At 44.6% G+C, this 27,778-nt stretch overlaps 1 protein-coding gene across 1 annotated transcript in view; it reads right to left on the reverse strand.

Moving 5' to 3' along the window:
* Positions 1 to 6,143: 6,143 nt before the first annotated feature.
* The window catches only part of CDH20 (cadherin 20), a 56,701-nt gene continuing 35,066 nt past the window's right edge, over positions 6,144 to 27,778 (reverse strand). The window contains exons 8-11 of the mRNA XM_065399799.1: positions 24,902 to 25,023; positions 22,196 to 22,313; positions 8,187 to 8,438; positions 6,144 to 6,643 (exon numbers count right to left, since the gene is read on the reverse strand). Of these exons, the coding sequence (XP_065255871.1) occupies positions 6,144 to 6,643; positions 8,187 to 8,438; positions 22,196 to 22,313; positions 24,902 to 25,023 (992 nt within the window). The remainder of the gene's footprint in view (positions 6,644 to 8,186; positions 8,439 to 22,195; positions 22,314 to 24,901; positions 25,024 to 27,778) is intronic.

Here is a 27,778-nt window from a genome sequence, read left to right on the forward strand (position 1 = left end):
AGTCCTTCCTAAAGCTGGGAATAGAAACTAGGGGTCTTGACTTCCAGGGCCTGGTTTTTCAAAGGTATTTAGGTGCAGCTAGGCACCTAATGGGATTTTCAAAAGTGCGTATGTAACACCAACAGACCCCAGTCATCGTCAGGATCGAACCAGGGACCTCCGCAGCTTAGTGCATTAGCCTGTACCGCATGAGCTAAAAGCCATCTGGGTGTTAGCTAAGGTTGTAGAGGAGACTCATTTTATCTCTCTCTTTAAGTGATCTCGGTGCCACTAGATGGGACAGAACACCACACCCAGAAGGTGTGTGGGTTACACTAAGGGCTAGTCTACACTGGCAACACTAAAGCGCTTCCACGGCAGCGCTTTAACGTGGCTTGTGTGGTCGCAGCAGAGCATTGGGAGAGAGCTCTCCCAGCGCTCTAAAAAAACCCAGCTCCACGAGGGGTGCGTCTCCCAGCATGGGGAGCGCGGCTCCCAGTGCTGGTGCACTGTCTACACTGGCACTTTACAGCACTGAAACTTACTGCGCTCAGCGGGGTGTTTTTTCACACCCCCCCCCCCCGAGCAAGAAAGTTGCAGCGCAGTAAATTGCCAGTGTAGACAAGCCCTTAGGCACTTAGCTCCCATTAAAATCAATGGAAATTAGGCACCTAAATACCTTTTAAAAAGCTGGCCCTCAGTCCCTTGCTCTGTGAAATTACCATTATCATAAACGTTTCTCCTTGTCCCGTACCATATTACACCTCCGGGGCATCTTTAAATATGAGACCGAAGACAATTTTGTTTTACTTTTAGGATAAACGCTGGGGGTGGAATGTTTGATTGTGTATATTTAGGTCTCCATTGCTTGGGAAAATGTGTCTATGGGGTCCAAATAAAGGTTGTAGTGGTAGTTAGTAAGTATTTGGATGAGTGGTGTGGGGAGAACGATTCTTGTTTTCATTTCTTTACGAGTACTGGAATCCATTTATTAAGCCATCTTGCCTTTGCCTGCCTAAGCCAGCTAGGGAGATATAGCAGTGGCATGAGCTATTTTTTTTCCTGTTTATAAGGCTGGTTTCTCTCTTCCCTTCCTCCTCTTCCCCCCCCCCCCCCCGCAAGCTTTAAGCAGTCTGTAAGGAAATTGGAGTCCAGAATTTTCTGGAAAAAATGGTATGTGATCACATAATTAAAGACTCTATCATCATGTACCGATTGCTGGGTCCTACACTGACTGTATTCACTCTGAAGACCTGGATATCATTATGGGCAGCTCAGTGAAAACCTCTGCTTACTGAAATTATAAAAGCCAATGCAAGAGACGGTGGTTGCCTGGATGATCTTACAATCTAGAGAAGAGAGACTTTGAAAAGCAGGAATTGTGCTTATTCATCAAATATCTCCTTGGCATAGTCTACTGTTGGGGCTTCTGTGAAGCCCCAATGTGCTTTAAAGCTGTTCTCCCCGGGCAGAACCCCAGCAAAAGCAGCCATATAAACACCACCTGCTTTTCCCCGTGGGGACCCCTGATGCTGGGTGCCAGTGGGCGAATCAAGTAGTATGTAGTTGTAAAAGGCAAGGAAACAAATCACAGCTCTATGGGAACATGGAAAACAGTCACATTCTGCAATACTAAAAACCTCGAGCTATCTCTAGAGATAGGCAGCCCATCACACCAGTGTTGTGTGCTCTGCACTGCTTGCTTGCTCCCTCGTGGGTGTAGTTCAAAGTCTTGGTCATGAACCATAAGCCTCTCAAAAGCCTGTGAACTGCTCACCTGCCCAAATGCCTTTCTTTCTGGATGGCTGGGTTCCTCTGCCATCAGTTCCTGCGGTTAATTCTGCAGCAATAATGAGGCTCCCTGAGTTGCCTATCGGGGCCTGAATATGGAAAGCTGCAGGGGGACTGGAACAATTTGTATAGTGGGGGTGCTGAAAGCTATTGAACCAAACTGTAAACCCTGTATATAATGGAAACCACTTCAAGCCAGGGGGTGCTGCAGCACCCCTAGTTCCAGCACCTAATCCAAAGCCCATTAAAACCTTTTCCATTGACTTCAGTGCGCTTTGGATCAGACACTGACATTTGAGTGTTCTAGCAGCAAGGAGGAAACAATGTAGGAACAGACCTTTTTGATCATTTTAGCAGCAATGACTGAGGGCTCCATTTGTTCTATCAAAGGATGTGAGCCTTAATTTACTTCTACTGGTTTTATACTAATCAAATGGCATTTATGTTAGGGAGTTACTTCAGATATACACTGATCTGAGATCAGAATGGGGTCATTTGTTGTTTGTCAATGGCTATTTAATTTAAGGTGTGCAGGTATTGCACTGTTACCAGTGTAAATACATAGAAAAAAATGTAATAATCGTTGTTCACCCCAAATAACTATATAAATAGACAGACCAACAACATATGAATGAAAAGGTGAAGTATTTGTGGGGAGGAATTATTTTTCTGTTCGCTTTCCTCGATGCTGGTAACTAATATTCCCAAGATACTACATGAACACATGCAAAAATGTGACATCCCACACACCAGATACTCAGTGCTATACTGGTGTAGCTTTGCCTTGACAAGTAGCAGTTTTATTGCTGCATATCAGTTGGTCTTTTTTTCACTTCTCTGACTATTCTTTTGCTTTATTAACTCTGCTCTTGTTGCTTCCATTTTTTCCCCTCTCTGCCAGCCCTTTCCCTCCAAATCTTCTCTTTTACTCACTCTTTCCTGGCCTGCCTTCTCCAAAAATCACTCTGTGCTCCCCCAGTCACTTGTCTTCTCCTCCTGATTAGCTCCCTCTCTCACCAAAACCACTGTGGGCAGATTGTGATGCCCTCAGTCATAATGAGAGGTCACCCCTGATCCCCAGTAGGAGTAAGGGCTAGATTTTACTATCCTATGTTTGCCCCCCTCGCTAATAGTCTTTCTCCTCTTTCTTTGGATGAGTTGCTCTTCCACTGCACATGGTCGTCTTCTGGCAGTTGCCTGCACTCCCAGTGAGAAATTGGTCTCAGGCCTACTGGAGCCCCCTCACACCTGTCCATAAATATACCATATAAAGAGTGTTCTGTAAATATCAAGGAGGCTGAGCGAGGGCAAATGTGGACTTGGGACTGCAGAACTGTTCACATACCACCAAGTACAGCAGAGTTGAACATCACAGTCATGAAAGTTAAAGAATAGGAGGAACTATGAGCAGGGCTTCATAGAACTATTTTTAGGGAAAAACATTTTTATTTTTTCTCCGTATAAACAAACTGTCATAAACATACGGCTAAGGGTAGCATAAAATCCCTCCTTTACCTGTAAATGGTTAAGAAGCTCAGATAACCTGGTTGGCACCTGACCAAAAGGACCAATAAGGGGAGAAGATACTTTCAAAGCTGTGGGGGAAGGTTTTTGTTTTGGGTCTCTTTGTTCTGTCTGGATCAGCGAGGAATCAGGGCAGGGAAAATACATCTCCCAAAGCCATACCTGAACTAAGCCTCTAAGATTACAAATTGTAAGTAATAGGAAGAAAATGCATTGGATTATCTTTTGTTTTAGTTTGTAAATTGTTCCTGTGCTAAGAGGGAGGTTTATCCCTGTTTTTTGTAACTTTAAAGTTTTGCCTAAAGGGGAAATCCTCTGTTTTGAATCTGATTACCCTGTAAATTACCTTCCATCCTGATTTTACAGAGGTGCTTCTTTTACTTTTTCTTTATTATAAAGTTCTGTTTTTAAGAATCTGATTGGGTTTTAGTGTCCTAAAAACCCAAGGGCTGGTCTGTGCTCACCTTGGTTACTCTCAAGCCTCCCCAGGAAAGGGGGTGAAGGGGCTTGGGGGGATTTTGGGGGAACAGGAATTCCAAGTGGTCCTTTTCCTTGAATCTTTGTCTAACTCACTTGGTGGTGGCAGCATACCATCCAAGGGTAAGGAAGAATTTGTCCCTTGGGGAAGTTTTTAACCAAACTGCTAGAAATAAGCATAGGGGGTCTTTCATGTGGGTTCCTACATCTGTACTCCAGAGTTCAGAGTGGAGAGGGAACCCACAAACAAACAAAAAATACACTTACAGGTCTAACAGGGTTTGAATTCTAGAGCCAATACCTAAATTATAAAATGGGTTAAACCCTGAGTTCTTGCTTCTATAATTAAAACATTATAAGCCTGATTCTCCATGCTGTTAAAATGATTTTATGGTATTATTACTTCACTGATTTATAAGAGACTTACAGTGCTATAAAACTGCTGTAATAGAAAAACTGGTGTATGGACTTGGTTTACACTATCGCCACTTTTACAGAATATATTTCTTTGCTCTTAGGGGGTCTTTCCCCCCTTTTGACAGTGAAGGATCCAATCCAGATGTGGAACTGAACTACTGGCATATTGCATCTAGTAAAACTCATAATTTTTTCACAACTGATGAGCAAACATATGAGAAACCCTAAAGCACTTTTATTTGCTGTTTACATAGTGCCATAGGAGTGAAGGCATCTGAGATGACTAGTTCTTTGCTGGAGAGCTTATAGTCTAAAATTAGACTAAATAAAGACACAGGGGTGTGTGTAAGTAAAATGAAGATGGGGCAGTGATGGGGGGGAGGGGGGAAGAAAGATGTGACATAACACAATCATGTTATTTTTAGGTCTGGCACATGTTTCAGCACCTCCTTGTATGCACAGCCTCTTTATATGTAAAGAACATGTAGATGCAATTTTAGATCTGTATTACATCACAAGATTCCAGTAAAGCATGCACTGAGTTGTTTGTTCACTTCTGCATGTAATTTTTGAGTACTACCTTTAGGGTATACAAATGAGAGAATCCCCAAATCCTATTTGCACAGGAAAATGAGTAGATTTCATCATTCGTGTGAACCAATGAGTGCATAAGTGTTATGCATGCAACAAGAGAAGCTGGGTTTAAAACATGGCCTTAAATGCTTCATAAAGTGAGGAATGACTCTCTCCTAAATGAGCTATTTGACAAGGGTTCCACTATTTAGAAGTGAACATTTAATGGGCTTGACCCTGCAGATTGAAAGTTCGGTTCCATTATACAGCTCTGACTAACCACGTTTTGCACTAACTGGTGTACATAAAGCATCCAATAAATTGTCATCAGACTTTCCCTTCAGTATAACTTTTATTAAAAGAGGTGCTAAGGTACTATACTGTATGCAGTACATCATATTTATTACCAAAATTATTAACAAATATACAAAACTTATACATGTAATTTTCTTACATCCATTTATTCTTCTATAATACTGCATTTGTTCAAGTAGGTTATCTACAGTATGTAAACATCCCTTGGATTGATCTCACACAGATTAGGAAAGCCCCTCTAACCCATGTATTTATCAAATTTTTTTATTTGGCTTTCATTGCTAGCATCTAACCATCACATTTGGCACATGGAAGAGACATCTACAGTGCAAAAGAGGCAGATTTTCTGGTTTTGTTCTGAGCAGTTCCGCAGTGCCAACATTTTAAAGAGCTGAGAGGAAAATAAATTTACACTAACTTGACAGGGGGCGGATTAGTATTCAGCCTCAGTGACTCATGTATCAGCCTTTAAACTAGAGCACAAATCCAAAGGTCTTTCCAAGCCCCCTCCTCTGAGCAACATGGAAAAAGTCAGGCTTGTTTTTCAAGGGTTAAAAGGACTCTTAGCAACAAAGGAAGAAGGCTGATTTTATAATGAACACTCCTCACGATTCCAGTTTCAGTTTTCTGCTTTCTGTTTTGTTAGCAAGCAATGGGGGGAAATAACCAATTAGGCATCCTCTTTTACTGGCAATTTCCCTGTGAGCTGAAGATTACTATTGGACCCTAAGGATCTTCATAGCCAGATGCAAAGAACTCCGTAAACTGCCATGTAAAAAAACAGAGTAATATCATTATATTCCAGGAATGAAGCTTTCAAACGTAGCTATAAAAATCAGGAAATACTTTCCTCTTTTTGTTCTCCATTGTTTAAAAATGTAACTTAATTTAACTGAGTAAAGCTGAGCCAGAGAGAGAGCTTTGTTTGCACCCGTCTCCCCCATTCTCATTCAAGCACCAGACTGCTATTTTAGGAGGTCTTGCCCTATGTCCACACAAGCTTCCGATGAGAACGGATCTAGATTAGGACGGTTGTGTCATGTAGAAAACACTCTGCTCCTCACTCATTACCACAGAGCCCCGTTGCCCTCTGTGACGCCGTACATCTCGGCCAGCTTTTTAAAGCGAGGTCCCCAGTCTGTCAGGTAGTCATAGCTCTGGTCTGAGTCCGTAGTGACAGACTGTAATGAACTGAGTGACTCTGCCACTGAGCCGTTCCCTTCAAACATGTATGTTTGGAGGGAGTCAAAAGGAGGAGCCCAGAGGTCCATGTCAGCTTCGTACAGCTTGGCCAGCACATAGTTGTGAACGTTGTTGTCCGTTATGCACGTCTGAGGCACGTATCGGGAGAGGCTCTCTATTTCAGGCAGCATGTCCTGCCTGCTTTTCACCACTATCTGGGCTTCCCGGGGATTCCACATGGCAGCAATGTCAAAGGCTTCGGTGTCTTCTTCCCCGCCCCCTTCATCATCGTACCTGACGATATTCTCATGGATGTTCTCTTCTTCATTGATGATGTAAGGCTGCTTCCTGTGCCGCCTCATGGATAAGATGAGTAGCACGAGCACTACAAGGGGCAACCAAAACATACGGGCATTAGAAAGAGCAGCTCTCTGGCATCTACTCTCCTTAATCACTGAGAAAAGGAACAAATGTGCATTTCTAACAGAAGGCGTGGCTGAAAGATGCAGTGAGAATGCAAATACCAACGCCCTATCCAGCCATTGTACTTGGTGTTTACAAACTCTGACGGAATCAGTATGACAATTTTGTAATGATAACTGAAATACCTTATTCAATGATTTACTCTAGATATGAGCCCAAATCAGTGGTGCATAGAAGTCAAATACTTCTGAGCTTTGGGCAGCTGGGATGGGGCTAAGAAAACTAATTTAAAATTTTTGGTCTGAATGTGGCTGCTGGATCCTTTTTCCTCTAATAGGCCAAACCAAATCCCAGGATTTAAACAATCCAGAACTTTGGAGTGGGGAGAGGGTTTGCTGTAAACCGGACCCATACCTAAATGTTGTGGTTTGGGCCCATCTAATCTGCTCCCTTTCTCTCCTAAATCCCATTGTTTTTTTTTTTTAATGACACTTAGACTATGTCTATGCTATCACTTTAGTTGGTATAACTTATGTTGCTAAGGGGTGTGAGAAAAACACCTGATTGAGCAACCTAAATTACACTGACAAGCACTGGTGTGGTCGGCTCTATGTCAACAGGAGAGCTTCTCCTGCCGACATAGCTACTGCTGCTCATTGGGGATGGTTTAATTATGTTGACCGGAGAGCTCTCTCCCATCAGCATAGAGCGGCTACACAAGACATCTTACAGTGGCGCAGCTGTAAGCTCTCTAGTGTAGACATGGCCTTAGGCTCCTAATTGCCTAAGTCACTGTTGAAAATAGGACTTCAGTGCTTTTGAAAACGTTAGCCTGTGCCTCTATCCCATTGCTCCTCAGACTGAAGGTGAACTTCTGAAACGTTAGGGAATGTGTGGCGATCAAGGGGAGGAGCAATCTGACCCAGATTTCTGTTGATCCCAATATCTGGGGCAGTGTATAGGGGAAATGGGTAGGGAAATGGACCAGATCTGTGGATAAATGAGAGTGCAAGAGAGATATTAAGTACTGTAGCTCCCCCTGGAGATCAGATACTAACCTCAGATACTATGATGATGGGACCATCTAAGTAAGTAGATATTTCTGATTAAAACAAAGAAGGAGAGCAGAGGTGCTAAACATTTGGAAGATTCAGAGCCAAAATAATGAAATTTACAAGTTTTCAATTTTTTTTCTGGTGTGTGTGTGTGGGTGTGTGTGTGTGTGAGAGAGAGAGAGAGAGAAACTTAGACCATTTGATCATGTGATGGCTTGACCTCCCTTGCCCCATTGCCCTTCTTTGTCTCAAAATCTTGGGGGAAATGCTGAGGTCAATAAAGAAAAAGCTTTATATATATATATATATATATATATATATATTATACACACACTTCTATTTTATACACAATATAAAATCAGCCTTAATGAGGCTAACAGTCTGCCAAAATAGTCATGACCAAAATAGGTGAGTTAAGCCCCTCCTTAGGAAAGACAACACAAGTTTTACCTAACAAGACAAAGATGCAGGCTAGGATTGCAATGAGTGCTCCTCTGCTCAGGCTGACAGGGAGTATATAGGCCTCTGCATTGCAAGACATCACCACACCATCGTCATCACAGCTGCACACATGCACGGTCAGAGTACCAGTACTGCTCAGCATGGGGCGCCCGTTATCGGCGATCAGGATGGGGAGATAAAAGATGTTCTGCTCGTGCTGTCGGAAGCCAGATCTCCTGGTTAAAATCCAGGCAGTGTTGTCTAGGGCAGGAAATTAACAAAGATATATAAGAATTTATGATGCAAACATTTTCAGCTGGAAAGGGAGGTTAAACCTCCCCCCCCCCCCCCCCCGCCAGCATTAGACACACATCTGTGATATCCTCTCCCTGTTTTCTTTGCTTTTCACCAGTTTGTCACTAATCAGCATTTTGCCTCAGCCTCTCATCCTAACTCCAACATGTTTTCAGGCTAAAACATATAGACCTGTAAGGCGTACACCTTATGAAACTCTCTTACCCTTGGTGACACTCAGTGCCTAGAGCAAACTCTCAGCCTTCAGATCTTGCTAAAATATCTTTCAGAAAGCAAGATAGAAATGAACAGTTGAGGGCAACTTGTTGTCCCTGTTTGTTCCTGCTCAGCAGCTTTTCTAGGCCTTGTTGTTTCTTTGTGCTTCCAGTGATAATGCTGTGGAAACCTCTTTGTGTAACCCTTGTGGACATGTAGTCAGTGATGAGCTCCCCAAATCCTAAGAACCGGTTCCCTACCGGGTCCTTGGCAGCACTTCGGCGGCAGGGGGGTCTTCACTCCCTCCAGGTTTTCAGCAGCAGGATCTTCACCCGGAGCGAGTGAAGGACCCGTCGCCGAAGACCCGGTAGGGAACTGCTCGGTGAGTACAAGCCCCACGTGCCTGTCTTCCCATCCGACCCCAACCCATGTCCTGCCCCCCACAGAACCCGCAACCCATCAACCCCCCCCTTGTCTCCTGACCACCCCCTCCCAAGACCCCCCCACCCTACTGCCCCCCAGGTCCCCACCCCCTACCCAACTCGCCGCACTCCCTGTCCCCTGACTGCCCCCAACCCCATCCACCACAACCCCGACAGACCCCCGGGACTCCCACACCTACCCAACCCCCCCCCCCCCATTCCCCGTCCCCTGACCGCCCCCCCAGAACCTCCACCCGCTCCCTACCTTATCCAACCCCTCTTCCCAGCCCTGGCCTGGCTCTCTTACCATGCTGCTGAGTAAGGATGCCGTGCAGCCGCTGGAGCTTGCAGCTCCACCCCCTTACCCAGAAGTGAAAGTAAGCTGGTACGCCCCTGTACGGCACTGGCAAGAGCTGGTGCGCCATACCGGGGCGGCCCGGCTTCCCCAGGGGGCAATTTAAAGGGCCTGGCAGGGGCTGGAGCCCCAGGCCCTTTAAATTGCCACCAGAGCCCCACTGCTGGAGCCCTGGGGTAGGGCTGCGGGGCTCTGGGGGCTATTTTAAAAGTCCGTTGCTCCCGCTGCTTCTACCGCCCCGGCCCTTTAAATAGGCGCCGGAGCCCCACCGCCACTATTCCAGGGCTCCGGCAGGTATTTAAGGGGCCGGGGCGGTAGAAGCAGGGAAGCCCCGGGCCCTTGAAATAGCTCCCATAGCCCTGGGGTAGCGGGGTGCTCCAGCTGCCTCTGCCGCCCTGGTCCTTTAAATAACCGCGGGAGCCCCGCCGCTTCCCCCAGGGCTCCGGCGGCTCTGCGGGGGGGGGGAACGGGGGAGGGGCCGGGGGAGCCTCCCCGGCTGGGTTCTCAGGCGGGCTAGACAGGACAGTCCCGTTGGCCGGATGTGGCCCGCGGACCGGAGTTTGCCCACCGCTTTAGGAACCGGTTCTACACCGGCTTCTAAATTTAGCAACCGGTTCTTGCGAACTGGTGCGAACCGGCTCCAGCTCACCACTGCATGCAGCGTTCTCATATTTTTGATGTGTGGCTTGTTTTTCCGACATCTGAAAGACCTCTAAAATCAGCTGGCTCAATCATTCTGGGCTATATAAACTGTCCACTGGGGGAACCAAGTGGATAAAAGATGCTAAAATAAGTCTCATTCAGTGTCTCATGTGGGGGGGAGGATGGCATGCTTTTTCAGCACTTCCCCCTTCCAAAAAAAAAAAAAAATTAATCAAAATTAAAACGCTTTGCAGGAACATGTCCATTTTGAGAAAACTTTAGATGGGAAAAGGTAGAAATGTGTTTGGTTTTTTTGGTTTTTTGACAACATCAAACATTTCATTTTGATTCATTTCATTTAGATTATATTAATTTATATAATATGGTATTTATATATTGTTATATTTTTAATATAATATAAAAGTCAAAACTAAATGAATGAGAACAATAAAGTTGAAACAGAATATTTCAACACTATTGAAATGAAACATTTTGGTCTCAATTCAAACATTTTTGGAATTATTTCACAGGAAATTGAAATTTCACCTTTTTTTTTGCTCTAATTCAGAACAATTCCTCCTCCACCCCTGTCTGCAGAACAGACTTTCCAGTTCTCAACCAACTCTTCTCAAAACACGAAGGCCCCTATCCACACTACAAACTTCACAAAGTCAGGACTTCCGAATTAGCGTGGGTGCAGCTGGCCAGAAGGGTTGGGGGTTCAGGCAGCAGTTCTTCACAGTTCTATCCTCAGGAAAACCTGCAGGGATTTCCTGTGGAAGTCAGTGCTGATCTTGTCAGCACTAAATTGGTGAAGAGGAATTCTGTGCCATCACTAGGCTTGTCTACACAGAGTGGAGGTGGGGGGTAGGGGATTGATATGACATGCATTATTTAACTCGCAGGACATGAGCTGCACTAATGGTGCACACAGGCTGGCGGTGCCTCTTTTGATTCACATCATTGTGCGCACACTGGCAGCTTGGTGAACAATAAGCGTGTAGCATTCTTTGAGGGTATCCCATGGTCCTTTGCTGCTGAGCAGTGTGCATGCTGGGATTTTTCTCTCTGTGAATTGTGGGATGCATACCAAAAGCCAGGGAAGTTCAATTAAAAATAAATAAATCCCATTTTTCCATTCTCTCCTCCTCATGCTTCCTTTTCTGGGCAGAATAGCATTGTTTCTGAATTGTTGTCAGCCAGCATGAACTCAACAATGCTGGCAACTGCAAGCACACAGAGGTTGCTTGGACTCTGTCAGCACTCAAACCTGGATGACTTTGGGTTTGGACTTCACTGGCCACATCAGCTTCAGAGGCTAAGAAGAGGAGGACGGCGAGCAACTGATATGAGAGGAGCAGTTGCTGAAGTAGCTTCACAGCCTTCAGTGCTGTTTTGGGGCTTGGGAAGCCAGCGTGGATTGATGGGAAAGGATCATTCTGCAGAGCTGGGGCAATCAGCCATGGCGAGAGAATTTCAGGGTGGTGAAGGCAACCTTTTTTGAGTTCTGTACAGAACTGGCCCTGGAGTGGCAGCATACCAACACACGGTGCCCTATACCTGTGGAGACGTAGGTTGCCATTGCCATCTGGAAGCTGGTCACCCCAGAATGCTACCGGAACACAGCCAACCAATTTGGCCTGGGGAGATCAGCTGTGGGGGCCATTGTTTATGTGTGGTGCCATGGATGAGGCACTGTTACACCAGGCTATAAAGCTTGGTAATGTTCAGAATATTATTGATGGCTTTGCACTCATGGGGTTCCCAAACTGTATTGGAGCAACTGATGGCAGCAATGTACTTATTATTTGGCTCCTCCCATCCCTTCCCCCCCACTCCCGCAGCTCAGAATTTATACACAGAAAGGGGTATTTCTCCATGGTGCTACAAAGTCTGTTGACCACCGTGGCAGGTTTACAGACATAAATGCAGGGTGGTCTGGAAGAGTCTACAATGATAGGATTTTGGGAACTCAGCTCTGTTTACCTTAATGGATCAAGAACAGTTTGCCTAGAGGATGATTATGGACATTATGGTGTGCAGATTGCTCTGGTTATCCTAGGAGACCTGGCTTGTCCTTTGCTTCCCTCGATAACAGCCATTCTCAGTCGGTTTGGACAGAAGGAAGGAATTATTTAACTACTGTCTTAATAGTTGCGGAATGACAATGGGTGTGCATTTTGCAGTTTGAAAGGAAGGTGGCGCTGTTTGTGGAATAGGTTGGAAGCTGGAGGGGAAAAAATAAGTGCCTTAAAATTATTGCTCCATGTTACATTTTGAACAACATTTGTCAGAGTAAGGGAAAAAGCCTTCCACCCGGGATAAGGCTGTGCCTTGAGCAGCCAGCAAGGCATCCAATACAAAATTGAAACGGCCAGTAACGTTGTCATAGGCTTGGTCTACACTTGCCCCCCAAGTCGAAGTAAGGTATGCAAATTCAGCTACGTGAATAACGTAGCTGAATTCGACATACCTTACTTCGAACTTACCGCGGTTCAGACGCGGTCCACACGCGGCAGGCAGGCTCCCCGTCGACTCCGCGGTACTCCTCTCGTTGAGCTGGAGTACCGCAGTCGACGGCGAGCACTTCCTGGTTCGATTTATCGCGTCCAGACCAGACGCGATAAATCGAACTCGGAACTTCGATCCCCAGCCGCCGAACTAGCGGCTGGGTGTAGACGTACCCATAGATACCTCTTGATCTTAATTTGAGTCTCAGGCCTGAAAATGTGCGGCTGTTACCCAGTTGAGGGTGTATATGTGGGATGGATTGTGAGCAGTGCAATATTGTTTATGGGTAGTGACGTGAAGGGCAATGTCGTGGCAATCCTCATTTTATTTTGTGTCTGTGCTTAGTTTAGAGTGTTTTATAGAAGAACCATTTACAGTCTATGGATTTGCTATATAAAATGCATTGACGACTCTTTTTATAAAATTATTTTTAATGAGTTTTATTATTAAACACTGTATTATATAGCAAACAGAAACAGGCCTTATCTAGAACAATAACTAAACAAAAATTCAAAGTGACATCGTACAGTGGAGGGGGGACTCAAGTCACAGGTGAGCATATGCCTCGCCTCTTCCTCCTCTTGTTCTTAGGTCTTCTGGTATCGAGTGGCAAGGCTCAAAGTTATTAAGGGTGGTAGATGGCTCAAAAAATGAGGGCTCCCAAGTGAAACTGTTCTTGCTGCCCTGAGCTTGGGTCTGTGAAGGAATGGCGGTTGGGGGTACTCTGTTGGGTGTACAGTAGTACACTCTGTTGCTAGTGTTCCCAGTACCCTGTATTGTCAGGGGCTGCATAACATCGCTGGGTCCTGGTTAACAGAAGCTGCAGCAGACCCTTCTGGCTCTCTATAGCCTCCAGGAGTTGCCTTCATATCTCCATGTCTATTTCAACAGCAACTTTTGCCATGGCAATGCTGTCCCTGGCCACTGTGACCCACTTTGTTCACTCCAATGGTCTCTCTGAGGAGCTCCGTTTCTTTTTCCTTCTCTTTGCCCGAGTACAGCCTCCATCTCTCCACTATTTTTATTTGTCGTTGGGCTTCTGCAATGCTGCATTTTAAGTCTCTTCCCCATCAGGTTAGCCAGCAACTCAGCCATTGATGCAGTGGCCAAACCCTCCAGGACAAGGTCTTTAAGTGCTGTGGCTGTGGGAGGAAGGAAAACATATAAGGGGTTATTGTTCATATTCCAGAGAGGCTAAGATAGCATTTTTTTTTTAATATGGCCTTGGTGACTTTCTTTCCCTGAGATTCTTCCCAGTCTTGGGGGAATTTCAGAGATGGTAAGTGGTGTGTGAATGAGAACTATACAGGGATTTTTGTCTGTGTGGTATATGCTTCTTGGGTTTGCCGTTGCCCGCCCCCAGAGGCTAGGAAAGGGTTGGGAATTTTGCATTTTTGCTTATACAGTGGGGTAGGGGTGAGCGGGGGGCCTGTGCGGGAGAACTGGATAGCAATCCCCTCTACATCACTTTTAGACTGTCCTGATTCTTAATGATGTTACATAGAGATGGTTGACTACAAAGGCAGAGAATGGCCTTCTTAAAAAAAGCAAAGGGCAGACCAGTGATAAAATTATTCACCAAGATGGCTCTTCCGCACAAAATGCTGCAGAAATGGAAGGGGAATGACTGCATAGCCATCCTCCATAATGCCCAGACCAAAGTCAGGCAATTTCTTTGGCCTAGATTCTGCTTTATCTTCCTTGCAGACGTGGTGAAAGTGCAGAGAAAAACAGGGTTCTGCAGTGGTTGTCTGAAGCATTCACTATTACAGAGCATCTATACTTCCGTGAGGAGCTGTAGTTTTTGTACCTGTACAGGCATGCGATGTCCATGTCTACCTCATGTAAACTGAGAATAGTAACCAAACTTCCTGTAACCACTGCATTGATAAACTGTTCAATTTTGCACAGATGAATGTTTTCATTATTTGAATAAACTTGGAGAGGTGTGTGTGGGGGGGGCGGGGTGCAGGTGGAGGCTGTGCCGGGCTGCTGGCTGCCATTTTGAGTGGGCAGATGGGGTTAGCATGAGACAGATGCAGGCTGCTTGGCCAGAGCAGCCACCATTTTGAAAACTGTATGGAGGGGCCAAAAGCACAATGTGGGCTGAGCTGAGGGGCTGGAGACTCGGAAAGGCTCCTAGCTCGCATCAAACTAAAGTGGCTGTGGCCATGGGGCACCCAAACTGAAGCTAGCACAGCAGCATAGCACAATAATATTAATAATAAATTATAAAGATAGATACTTACATGACAAGGTTCCCTTGAGAGGATCTGCCTTCTCAGTCCCAGCCTGGATTTCTGGCTGGGAATTGGGCTTGGTTGCTGCACGTCAGGAACTGGGCTTACTTTCTACTTGGCCAATGTCACGATTCTGAGTCCTGAAGAAATCTTGGCATTCTGGGGACAGGTCTTCACTGGCTTCCTCATGCTCATCCTCCAGCGAGTCTTGCAGGTTGTCTTTGGGGTGGGGACAGAGCAGGGTCCATAACCTTCCTGGTTTGGGTGGTAGGGTAACTGATCAAAATTCTGTCCAGTTCTTCAAAAGATGGACAGGTCACATTGCCACTACTGGACCTTTTCCCAGCATCCCTGGTGTGAATGTAAGTCCTCCTGGGCTGTTTGCTCTTTACCCTGCACTGTTTGGTGTGCTGGTTATGTGCTTAGCAGTGCCCACAAAAAGAGCTTGATTCTGGCGGGTGGCCACAAGAGCTTCCTGATACTTCCCCCCAGATGGTGATGAGATTCAGGGTCTCAGCACAGCTCCAACCAGCTACTCTAGGCATATTGTAGGGCTTCTGGAGTAATACTGCTGCAATGCCGATATATTCAGATCCAGGAGAAAATGGACAAAATCTGGCCCTGTGCCAGTTTTTAAACAGGGAAAGGGGCATCTGGTCAGCTTGACACCAGAGCAGTGGAAGGCATAGAGGTAAATAGACAAGTCATTAATGGTTGCCTGCAAAGCAGTGTGGGATAGCAGCTGGAAGACTGCCAAAGAAGTGCACAACAGCTTTGCATGAACACAAACGATAGACAGAACAAACTCTATTTGAGTCGAATTTCTTTCACTGAAAGAAGATTCCAGAGTTAATATGCTATAATGCATTGTAGCATCTGTACTCAAGTATTTTCCCACCAGTTTAACTTGATTTAGTCCAATTTAAACCTCCCGTTTAGACAAGCCCAATGCCTCTTGGAAGGCCCATGAATAAGTAGGGAAGTATGGTAGCAGGGCTCTTAACCAGTCTGTGCTGCTAAGAGGGAGGAGGAACTGAAGGAGTACGACAGATAAGTTGGCCCTATGTACAAATGTCCTAATCATTACTGCAATTTATTTGCAGATATTGGGGCATCCACTTATTTGTAGGGCCACAGCTCCTTTTCTCTTTGATGGGCCAACAAACTCCACCCCCGACTCCCCTGGATGGAATGATGCTGTGGGATGTCTGAATTTCAGCTCGCGGTTTCCTATTTAATTTTTGCTACCTCCCCTCTGACTGTTTCAAAGGAAATAATGAGCTGGCCATCTGTGCTTTTGATTGGTGAAGCAGGTATATTGATATCCTTAGAAGTACCTGGTGCTGTCAGTGTTTACAGGGTAGGCTGGCAGAAAAGACACCACTAGCTAGGAAAACTTCCATTCAAAAATAAAGGGGGGGAGAGAGTGGAGGAGAGGGGAAATTGACATTTTCCTACCTGTAAAATGTGGAATTTGTATAAATGCTTTGTTTGCAGTGGAAACAGTTTTATTGAACATTTTGTCCCCACCCCCAATTTAACAGCACTGATTATGTGGCAATGCTTATTGATTATGCAGTGTAGCAAATGGGCTGGTAGCTTTAAAAAAGGGAAACAGAGGCATCCCGCAGAAGGAGGTGTCTGCCATCCATGGTACCAAAGCAGAATTCTGTTTCTGTGCCCATTAGTAGCTCTGGAGCTGGGGAAGGCTTTGGACCTTGTTTTTTTTGTCAAGGTCTGAATTTCTTGGTCAAGGTATAGTCAAGGTCCAGACTCCAGAGAAACATTTTTCACACTGCAATAACAATGATAATACGTAAATAAAAATATTTTGCGGTCCATTCAAAAGCATCTGGCAGTCCAGATTTGGCCCATGGTCTGCCCAGTGACTACCTCTGGCTTAGGAACTGCAAAATGGCAATTGCCTTCTTCTGCAAACCTCTCCAAGCTCTTTCTTGTCTCTAGGCTGCCCATGTGCCCTCTGACACCTCCTTTACAGCACCTAATACAATATCCTTTCTGCAGCACGTTTAGTAGAGTGGGTGGAGAAGCTGAAGTAATGGCAGGAAATGGCAATTTGAATTTATACTGTGCCAACAGACAGTTCTGTGGTATTTTGGCAAAAAGGTAAATTATGGGGCTGGCTGGCTGCACAGCCACACTATGCATGGGACCTTGCTTAGAGCATACATGGACACAGGAACAGCCTGTTTAAAGTGAACAAGAATAGAACTCCTGTTCATCCCTAGCTCCTCCTGGTTGGTGCCCCTGATAATAAGAGGGTTCTACTTTATTCATAAAACAAATCACTTTTCGATACAGTGTGTCTGGCTGAAGCTCTGCAGCATTAGTTACTGACGAACCCTAGGTCGTGTTAATATATTTGTTCCTTTCCAAGATGAAAAACAGACTTTTATAGTCAAATGTTGAAGCACATTTTTTTTTAATTTACTGCAAATATGTCTCCCAGATCTCTCTTAACCAGTCATGGTGATGTAGTTCCCTTTGGTGTTTCTCAGCGTTCTGCGTCTGCCACCCTTTTGTTTTTGTTTAGCTTAATACCAGGCAGGGATCCAGTTCATCCCTAAAGAACAGCTGGACTTGTTGCATTGTAACTGCAATATGTTTGTGCCATATCGTGTAGTCATGTGTCTCATCAAATGCCAATGTGATTTGATGCAATCCTGCTGGGTGTATAATATGATGGAATGTGACATGGCATGTCAGAAATTTGAATACACCACTTGCCCAGATTGGATACCTGCTAGATCGTAACCCAAAAGAGAAGTTCTATGAAATATGGGTGATACAAAAGCACAGGTAGTGTTGACCTCACTACAGCCTCATGCAGCTTCTTTTCATCACAGAGGGATAGACTGTAGTATTTAGCCACAACCCTGAGTACAGACAGATGTAGCTCTGTACCACTTCTGGCAGAGGAAACGTCTCCTCAGTCAGCCTTTGGACAGAGGGAGCACACATGATACTCCATCCCATAGGATGGAGCATACGCCATGTCATGCAGGATCGGCTTTGCAGGTGTGTGTGCATGTGCACGAGAGCGCGCTGTAGTTGTTTTCTCCTGCTCCAGCTGAGATGATTGCTCCCCTGAAAGTACTAGGGGTGAGCAATCACTGTACTCCACTAAACTCAGGGAACAAAACAAACCTGGCAGGGGGGCTGGAACAATTTGTATAGTGGGGGTGCTAAGAGCCATTTAACCAAACTATAAACCCTGTATATGATGAAAATAACTTCAAGCCAGGGGGTATAGCAGCACCCCTAGTTCCAGCATCTAGGCTTGTGGGGCTAGGGAAGGCACCATGCATCTGTGCAAGGACCAGGGATAATCTAGCTCAGAATTAGTATTGGTTTTCTTAAAGTAATTACCATAGTTAATAACTAATGCAAAAATATTTTACCAGAGATGGGGGGGGGGGGGGGAGAGGGAGGAGAAGCAGCAGCCATCTTTGATAAAGACAACCAACCATGAAGAAGGAACTTTGATTTTTCTCAGGATTTTCAGCTTTTTGGTTTTCTCTCTCATGTCTGAGATAGTGGTAACCTCCCATTTAAGGAAAAGGGTCTTTAAGAACCCACAAGCCATAAAATACTGTGCGGCGAGAAGGTGGATGTTTGAGATTGCAGACGAATACCCACACACCAGTATAGAATTGGTGCCTGTACCCATCATGGTTGCTATTCCTTTTCATTATCAGAAGCTGGAGGCCAGAGGATTGAGTCAAGAGACGACTGTATCGAAATCTTCGTTGTGAACTGAGGAAATTATCCACTAATTTGTAGATCCTCCCATCCAAAACACTTAATGCCTTTACCCTCTATATGTTCTCCTGAACTGAGAGGGGGTGTTAGGGGAGCTCTTTAGACTGCAAACTGACTCTTAGGGTTTTAATTGGTGCTAGAGTTCTACAGCTTTGATAAAGAATTACTCCTAATCACTGCAGTGGCTAGCAATGTATTCAACAGCATTGGTAATCTTACTAGTTTGTTCCCTTACTCCAAATTGGGAGGTAGTTGTTCTCTAGTGGCTAGAGAACAAGACCTGTGATGTGGGAGTTCTGTGTTCTGTTCCCATCATTACCGCAAAGTGACTTTAGATAAGTATCTATCCTCTCTGTGATTCAGTCTCCTAAGTTATAAAGTAGTGTGAGATTCCCAGATGAAAGTATAATTATGAAGTTTTATCACTATTTGTTACCACTGAACTGTCAAGGCAGTAGGTTCTTATGGATTGCAGGTAGGACTGGAAGGGACGTCTTTGGTTACTGAAATCGTACAATCCTGTTCATAAACTACTCCATGTACGTTTCAGATTTGTAAGCAATACTATGCCTATGTTTGCTAGGATATATGTCTCTGAAAAACTGGCATTTTAAAGTGATAAGGAGGCACAGCTATTCAGTCACTGCTGCCACTATACATTTTACAAAGCGCAGCCTTGGACCAAAGAGTACATCTGATGCTAAGAATTTTCATAAATTTCTATTTTTTGCACATTTCCCCAATGACATAATGAGCCTAGTTTGCCAAATGTTACAGTGAGGGTTGCTTTCAACTTTATTGGCAAAATATGTCTCCTGTCTCCCACCCCCAAAAGAGAAACAAGGTCACAAAATGTCGCATGGGGAAACCTTTGGGTCCCTCTCCAAATAACGGTTATGAGCATTGGCCTGCTGTTGTGAAAGGTCACTGGCCTTCTTGCTACTTGCATTCTTTTTAAAAGTACCCATTTGTTAGCCATGGCAGAAACTCCATCTACATTTATAATTGACCTCAGAAACTTTCCTCTGTATTCCTGGAGAGAGATGGACAGATGCATGGTCGAGGAGGAAGCAAGGTTGTATTCAGATCATGGCCAATGCAGTTGCAGGTGCCTTTATTTTTATTAATTTAGAAATGTCCCCAGCCTCTCTTGCTGAACTGGGGCACCTTAACTATTACAAAAAATACCGCGCCCCCCCCCCTCTCCACACACAAGTCCAGTACACCATAAGCTATATTCACATCCATAGCTCACTGAAGTACGGCCACATTAGCTAATTAAGGGCCTGCCCCATCTCCCTTTGAAGTCAGTTGAGGGTCTGACTTTATTACCTCTGTCTGCCAAGAGTGGTGAATTGGTTGTCCCTTAAATGCCTGACTACAGATGGGCTGTACTCCATGCTTTTGAAGACCACCTAAGCCAAGTTAAGCTCTGATGGACTCTCGAGGAAGTAAACTCTACAGGTTAAGGTGCCTATGCCTATGCCTCTCCACCACTAGTCCTAGAAAGTTATTTTCCTGACAGCCATATTGCCCTAGGTAGCTCTTAACTGCTGTGATGAGAAATGGGTGCTCATGTAGCTATATTAATCTAGCCCTTTCAGATCCCAAATTGCTCTTGGATAGAAATGGTTAACTTGGCAGGGCCGGCTCCAGGCACCAGCCGACCAAGCACGTGCTTGGGGAAGCACCTTCTAAGGGGCGGTCAATCTTGGGGTGGTGGGGCAGCGCTCCGGTTTTTTTTGTTTTGTTTTGTTTTGGCGGGGTGGCGCTCGTTTTTTTTTCTTTCTTTTTTTTCTGGTTCGGCGGGGCGGTGCTCGGGGTTTTTGTTTCGGCGGGGCGGCGCTCAGGGGGGGTTGTTTCGGCGGGGTGGCACTCGGGGTTTTTGTTTTTTGTTTCGGTGAGGCGGCGCTTGGGGGGGGGTTGTTACGGCGGGCGGCGCTCTTTTTTTTTTTTTTTTTCTTGCTTGGGGCGGCAAAAAAGTTAGAGCCGGCCCTGTAACTTGGACAGAGAATAGACAACTGGGGTTGGATCCTCAACTGGTGTAAACTTGTTTATATCCCACTGACTTTAATGGAGTTTGACCGATTTACATAAATTGATAACCTGAACACAGGATGCCCATCTGTTCCCCATTTTTACAGGCATTTTGCTGTTTCTCCACTACCCAAAGGGGTTTCTCTCCTTGTTGTTCACCAGTTTCAGAAATAATATTCCAGGTGTTGGTTAGTGCTGAATCATCCTTTCAGAAATGTATGTCTGGATGGGTAAAAGGATGGTATATGTGCATGGGGCAGGTATGGTCAGCAAAGGGAATTGGACACCCAGTGTACACAGGTTGTGCTTGCCATTAATTGCATCCACAACACTACACCCCCATTTATTTGCAGAGGTGAAGCAGGAAGCTGATTTTAAATATTGGAGTTTATTGCTGTATATTGTAGCTAGCAGCAGACTTTTCCCTCTCCATGAGGGAGGAAGATCTTCACTTTGTGAGTCTTCTACATTTGCCCCCAGTGTAACCTCACTTGAGGCACCTGAAATAATCCTTTTGCCACCCATCAGTTGGCTTGAGGGATCACTGCTGCTGTACAGGAGAGACTTCTTCCTACCACAGGCTGAAAGCATTATTTTCCAACCCTGTATCAGCTCCATAATCAATGCTAGGTCTCCTATATGGCAGTGCAGAGGAGTAGCTCTGTGCCACTAGTCAAGATGCGGTGAGCTGCTTCTGCACTAAATATTTCACTGAGAACGTTTATATAGTTGTGGTCACTTCTTAAAACTAGAATAAAGGACCCTTTGGGCCTGATCCTGTGTGCAAGGATTGCAAGATCAGGTTCAGTTCCAAATGTTTTTCACTTTGATTGATCCCACTTGAACCATCCAGCTAACGTGCTTGATTATTTTCTTGTTCTTGGACAATGGTTTTTCACTGTCGTCCCTTGTTACTCCCTGTTTCCATTTTGGAGTGTTCTACTCTGGCTTCTCCCTTTCTGCTCCGGGCATTCTAGATGGCTTCTTACCTCTGTGCTATGCATCTCCCCTGTAACTCTGACAGCTTTTTTACGAGCAGTAAGTGAACAAGTGTAAAGAGCTTTGAGAAAAAGAGAGGAGACACTGGAATAATAAGAGCATTCACTTTCTGTGCCTGGAAGAAAACATGTAGGGTGCAAAAGAGGGAAATTATTTTGCTCTCGATTTCTCCTAGTTCCAGTTCTAATCCTACCTTTAAGCCTTGCCTTTTGAACCAAGTCCCACTCTTGAAATCTTAGATGCCTACAGCATGACCACAAGATCTGAATTTGCACAATGCTGACACTTTTCCTCGAAGAAAAGAGCCTATCACTGGGAAATATTTATATAGAAGCAAATGTTGTATAACCTTCAAGTGTATAAAATAATATGTCATTTTATCGCTGCCTTTAAGGAGCAGGTGTCACTTGGCATTATTGGAAATGGCAGTCTCATAGCGCACTGTGAGTCAAAGCCTCTCATGTCCAACTCGGGCTATAGAAATAAGTGTAACTAACTGACTGTGTCCACTCTGATTACCTTGATTGTCCCTTAGAGTGAAGTTGGGGTTGTTAGCTGCCTCAGGAGCCAAGCTGTAGTAGAAGTGCTGACCCTCTTGTGGGTCATCCTGGTCTACTGCACTCACTGTCTGAATCAGCTGTGGGATGCAAGAACAAAACAGAGTGGTAGCAGCCCTGCTAGGGAGACAGCACGTAAAGAATTACACTCTAAAAGTGAAAGCAAATGCAGTGTTTGAACAAGACCATCTTGTGAGGGACAAGTCATGACTTGAGACATTGAAAGCCTTCTAAACTTCATTTTATTTCACTGCAATCATACAAATCCCAGTAAAACTAGGGATGGGCCAATTGGTTCGGTTAAAATAACAGACAAGCCACCCTCCCGTTCCCAACTTAAATCAAACCTTTTTTGAAGGCTCTGAAATGATCAGAAGCACATGCATCAGATGTCACAAGAAAGTCCATTGTCAATAGATTTCCAACCTCATTTTCTACTACCAAGTAGATAACTTTCAGCCACTTATCCACACTGAACCCTAGATGAGTATTTTGAACATAATTTTAAATAGTAAGGTATGTTTCACAGGGAAACATGTCACTTTGTTTAAAAGAAGGGGGAAAAAAGGCAGTTCTGTAGAATTCTATATGTAAATTTTCCATGCCTGATTTCCATGTGATGAATGCTCCCTTTCAGAGGTGTGCACGAGGGGGATGGCAAGCAGCGGCATACCCTCCCCCCCAATAATTGTCAGGGGCACAGAACATGCCCCTCCAAAAATGGTCAAATTTAAATTCCTGCCCCTGCTCCATTCATTGGTTTCTACTGACTTTCACACAATAAGCTAAACCTGCTGTAAGTTACAGAATATAAACTTCCCTCCCCATTCTATATATTCTGTCACCAAGGAATGTGCACTAGAAAAAGCATTTGGATTTCAGAAGAACTAGTGCTGGTGATAGTGTAGTTGACCCATAGTTCAAATACCTTGGGCAAAATTCTAACTCCGCTTAAGTCAGTGGGAGTTTTGCCATTGACTTTAAATGGTGAAACCTAAGCTCCCTTAATTTTTTTTAATTAATTAGGTTTTTCCTATGGAGTCAACAATAAGAAAACAAACAAGCATTGCCTTAAGCAATGAATATAATAGGCTGTTTGGAAAGAAAATAGAACCTGATTCAGATCCAGATTCTACCACCCTTACTCCATAAATAGTCTGTTGATTTCAACGGGGAGTAATAGAGTCTGCTACTGCTCAGCCTGAGCATGTAATAGAATCAGGGACAAACCTTTTGCTTAGTTTTAATATAATGAATAAACTTCTACTTGAATTCATAGCATTGAAGTTTGTTTTCTAAGTGATTAACTGAGAAATGATAGGCCTGGGCAGCCTTAAATAGCACTTTGAAACTGATTCCAGGAACTTTTCAAAGTGGTGCAAAGCAAGTTAGTCCAGTTATTCCTAATGGCAGCTGCATGTCTAAATTCTCATGCACTACTTGGAAAGTTTGTCCCCTAGGAAACCCAAACAGTGATTTTTCTTCTTTGTCTCATTCTGGGGGCTCTGTGTGCATAGTTGTACAAAGCTATCTCTGGTATAAACCCATTGACTTCAGGGGAGTCCTATCATGAAGTTGGCCCAGTCACTCCAGGCTACTTTATAGGGGTAAATAGGCTTGAAGTAGATTTAGTGAAAGCTAAGGGCAGGTCTAAAATATGGAATGTCTATTTTTTCCTCCCCTAGTAAGAGATGGGCACTCCAGTTTTTAAATTTAGGCATCCAATTCTGATTTGAGTGCCCTAATGTAGTACCGTGGATACTGAATGCCTAAGGGCCAGGTTGAGCAATCGCTGGGGTCAGTGACAAAATTCCCACTGACATCAATGAGCGTAGGATCAGACCTTAAATGCCGAGTTTGTGCATCTGCCTGTGGAATATAGAAACCCTAATGAATGAGTCCATATATGAAAGGTGTGATTTGAGACAGAGAAGGAACACCATTGTGAAGTCAGCACTGCTTGCTTCAGTGGAGTGATTCTTGATTTTCATGGGTGTCAATGAGTAGAACCTAGGATCCTATGTTAGAAATACCTAGACTTCCTGTAATTACATGATCAAACCCCTAGAGAGCTGACTCAGTCTGTCGTCCTTTCTAGATGGATATGTTCAATTCTATGCAACTTACTGTGCATGTGGAGTTCTTCCTGCCAGGATTTTTTTTTAAAAAAAACAAACAAGAGCAAACAAAAAACCCAACCCAACTCACTGCCTGTCATGTAGGAGCACTAACAACTCCAAGTGTTCTTCACTAGAGGCAGAGTTTGCCCCAGTGGTCTCACATTTCCTCTTGTCATTGCTGCTGTGCAACATGCTGTCTGGTTGTCTGCTGCCAGCCTCTCTAAAGACGGCTTCATGTCAGAAGTGAAGTGAATCAGAGTTTGCAAAGTACTTTGTGATCACTGGGGAGGAGAAAGATGCTATGGATGATATTATTACTGGCAACTGTAACTTCCTTTGGAAAACAATGAAGTCATCAGAGGACACACATTGGGCCAAGAGCATCAGAACTGCTGAACAGAGTTCTGATGAAACATCTGATGTCCTGTAGTGCAAATCTACTTTGCCCCATCCCCTCCCTTTTCTTAGTTGCTGGCTATGCCCATACAATGCAGTATCTGCATGTAAGCGACAACATTCATCTCACACAGACATATAGGATTTCTCACCTGTCCAGCTTTTGCATTTTCACACACAAAAGCTTCATAGAACCTGGAAAACTGAGGAGCATTATCATTCACATCCAGGACTTTTACTGTGACTGATACACTGCCAACCTGTGAGGGATTGTCTAAAAGAAGAAAGAACAAAATAATTACAGGGACTTTATAATCACAGGAAAAAGTAGCTGCTTGATCTACCAAAAAGGCAAGTGAACTCTCCTTTTTAGCCTTGTTGCACTGAAGGAAATTATTCTAATTGTAACAGGTGTGGGAAGATAGCGGATACTATAGGCAAGCTTGAGTTCCAGATTCCAGTCTAACCACCTCGACTCCTCAAATGTTCACAGCTTTCTCAAACCTGGCCACAAGCACAAGGTAAATTTCTGGGAAAGTTTGAGACAATGCCAAAAATTAAGGTAGGCTAAGGTTAAAAATAGAAACTCATAGACTTTGTGATGGTCCCTTCTGACTGTAATAATCTAATCTGATCTCCCGCACATTGCAGGCCACAGAACCTCACCCACCCACCCCTGTAATAGACCCCTAACCTCTGGCTGAGTCACTGAAGTCCACAAATCATGATTTAAAGACTCCAAGTTACAGAAAATCCACCATTTACACTACTTTAACCCCACCAGTGACCCATTCCCCATGCTGCAAAGGAAGGTGAAAAGCCCCCAGGGTCTCTGTCAATCTGACCCGGGGGAAAATTCCTTTTCAACCTCAAACATGGTGATTAATTAGACCCTGAGCATGTGGGAAAGGCCCACCAGCCAGATACCTGGGAAAGAATTCTCTGTAGTAACTCAGAGCCCTCCCCATCTAGTATCCCATCACTGGCCATTGGAGACATTTGCTGCTAGCAGTCGTAGATTGGCTACATGCCACTGTAGGCAGTCTCATCAGATCATCCCCTCCAAAAACTTTTCAGGCTCAGTCTTGAAGCCAGTTAGGTTTCTGCTCCCCTTGGAAGGATGTTCCAGAACTTCACTCCTCTGATAGCTAGAAACCGTTATCTAGTTTCAAGTCTAAACTTGCTGATGGTCAATTTATATCGATTTGTTCATGTGTCCACATTGGCACTTAACTTAACTAACTCTTTCCTCTCCCTGGTATTTATCCCTCTGATGTATTTATTGAGATCAATCATATTTCCTCAGCCTTCTTTTGGCTAAACAAGCCAAACTGTTTGAGTCTCCGCTCATAACATAGGTTTTCCATTCTTCTGATCATCCTAGTAGCCCTTCTCTGCACCTGTTCCAGTTTGAATTCATCTTTCTTAAACATGGGAGACCAGAATTGTACACAGCCGTCCAGATGAGGTCTCGCCAGTGGCTTGTATAACTGTACTAACACTTCTGTCTCTACTGGAAATACCTTGCCTGATGCAGCCTAGGACTGCATTCGCTTTTTTCATGGCTGCATCACATTGGTGGCTCATAGTCATCCTGTGATCAACCAATACACCCATCCTCCTTTGTCACCTCCAACTAATACATCCCCATCTTATAGCAAAAATTCTTCTCATTAGTCCCTAAATACATGACCTTGCACTATTAAATGTCATCCCATTTCACCTTATTCATCTATTGTATGCACAAGTGCATACTGACCCGGGCAATTTGAAAGCTAGAAGCCTAATAGAAATGTTGTACTGCACATACAGAAAAGTGAAATTTTATTTGCTTCAGACAATATGGGACACTTCCATAGCTACAGCCAACTCAGAGAATGAGTCAGTGGGTGCTGTGCAAAGAAGTTTCACCTTATCTTTCTCTGATCCTAGTGCTGCTGTAATGCACGGCTTTAACTGAGCCGGTGGGCTGCTTTGGCCACAGAAGGCTGAGCACACAGGTAAGGATAGGTTGGGATGGTGTGAGGTCATATCAGGTTATGACCCCTTCCTGCTGCTATATAGGGAGGGGAGGTGTGTTATAAAAGCCCTTACATTAGCTCTCCACTACTGGGGTAGGTCACCCTTGCACTTGACTTAGATGAGCCTCCCTGGACTTATGAAATTGGATTTTTGGCTGCATTAGACTAGTGGTGCAGCAGTGCAAAGCAGTGACAAGTCAAGATCCTCTTGATCTGTTCCTCAATCTTTTTCAGATAAAACAAGCAATTCTTCTTCTTCGAGGATTAAGCCAAGGCAAAGTTTTACACTTCTATCTTTGAGCTGTGCATATTAAAAAACAAACAAACAAACAAAAAACACAGCAAAACCTTGACACTTCTATTAAAGCAGAAATGGTATATTCTCCCCCCCCCACCTCCCCCCTTCACCTAACTCAGAGATGGCTGGGTGTATTTTGTACAAACGTTCAAAAAATATTCACTTGCAGACTGAGGGTGAGTATATAATTTAACAAAATTCATGGCAGAGAGGGAGGCAAGCATAAGAATTACGCTGTAGCGTGGTGGTCAGAACACTCCCCTGGGATGTGAGACACCCAGTACCCCTGCTCTAATGGATTTTTTTAAATTTATCCACAGTTTGAACAGGTGACTGAGGGACCATATCAGAATATCCCATAACGCCATGGCTAAGGCATGCATCTGAGAGGTGGAAGATCTCAGTCCAGATTCTTCAGGGGTGTGTGTGTGTGTGTGGGGGGGGGGATTTGAACCGGCTTTCCCACATCCAAGGTAAGTACCCTACCCACCAGCTAAAAGTTAGGAGTTGTCGCCCGCCCCTGGCTGTTTTTGTAAGCTTGTCTATTGGAGCCCAATGTGGTAGGCAAGTCTGTCTTCTCCTGGATCATGCATCGTTCTGGGATTTAGACAGCTGGATGCCTGGTGAGAGCTGCAGGGCACATGCTCAACGGCAGAAATGTAGGCTCCTAGCAGCGGCGCCAACTTTCTCTGGCACTGGTGGGTGCCTGC

This window comes from Emys orbicularis, chromosome 2 (genome assembly GCF_028017835.1).
Source record: "Emys orbicularis isolate rEmyOrb1 chromosome 2, rEmyOrb1.hap1, whole genome shotgun sequence".
NCBI classification, from domain to species: Eukaryota; Metazoa; Chordata; order Testudines; family Emydidae; genus Emys; species Emys orbicularis.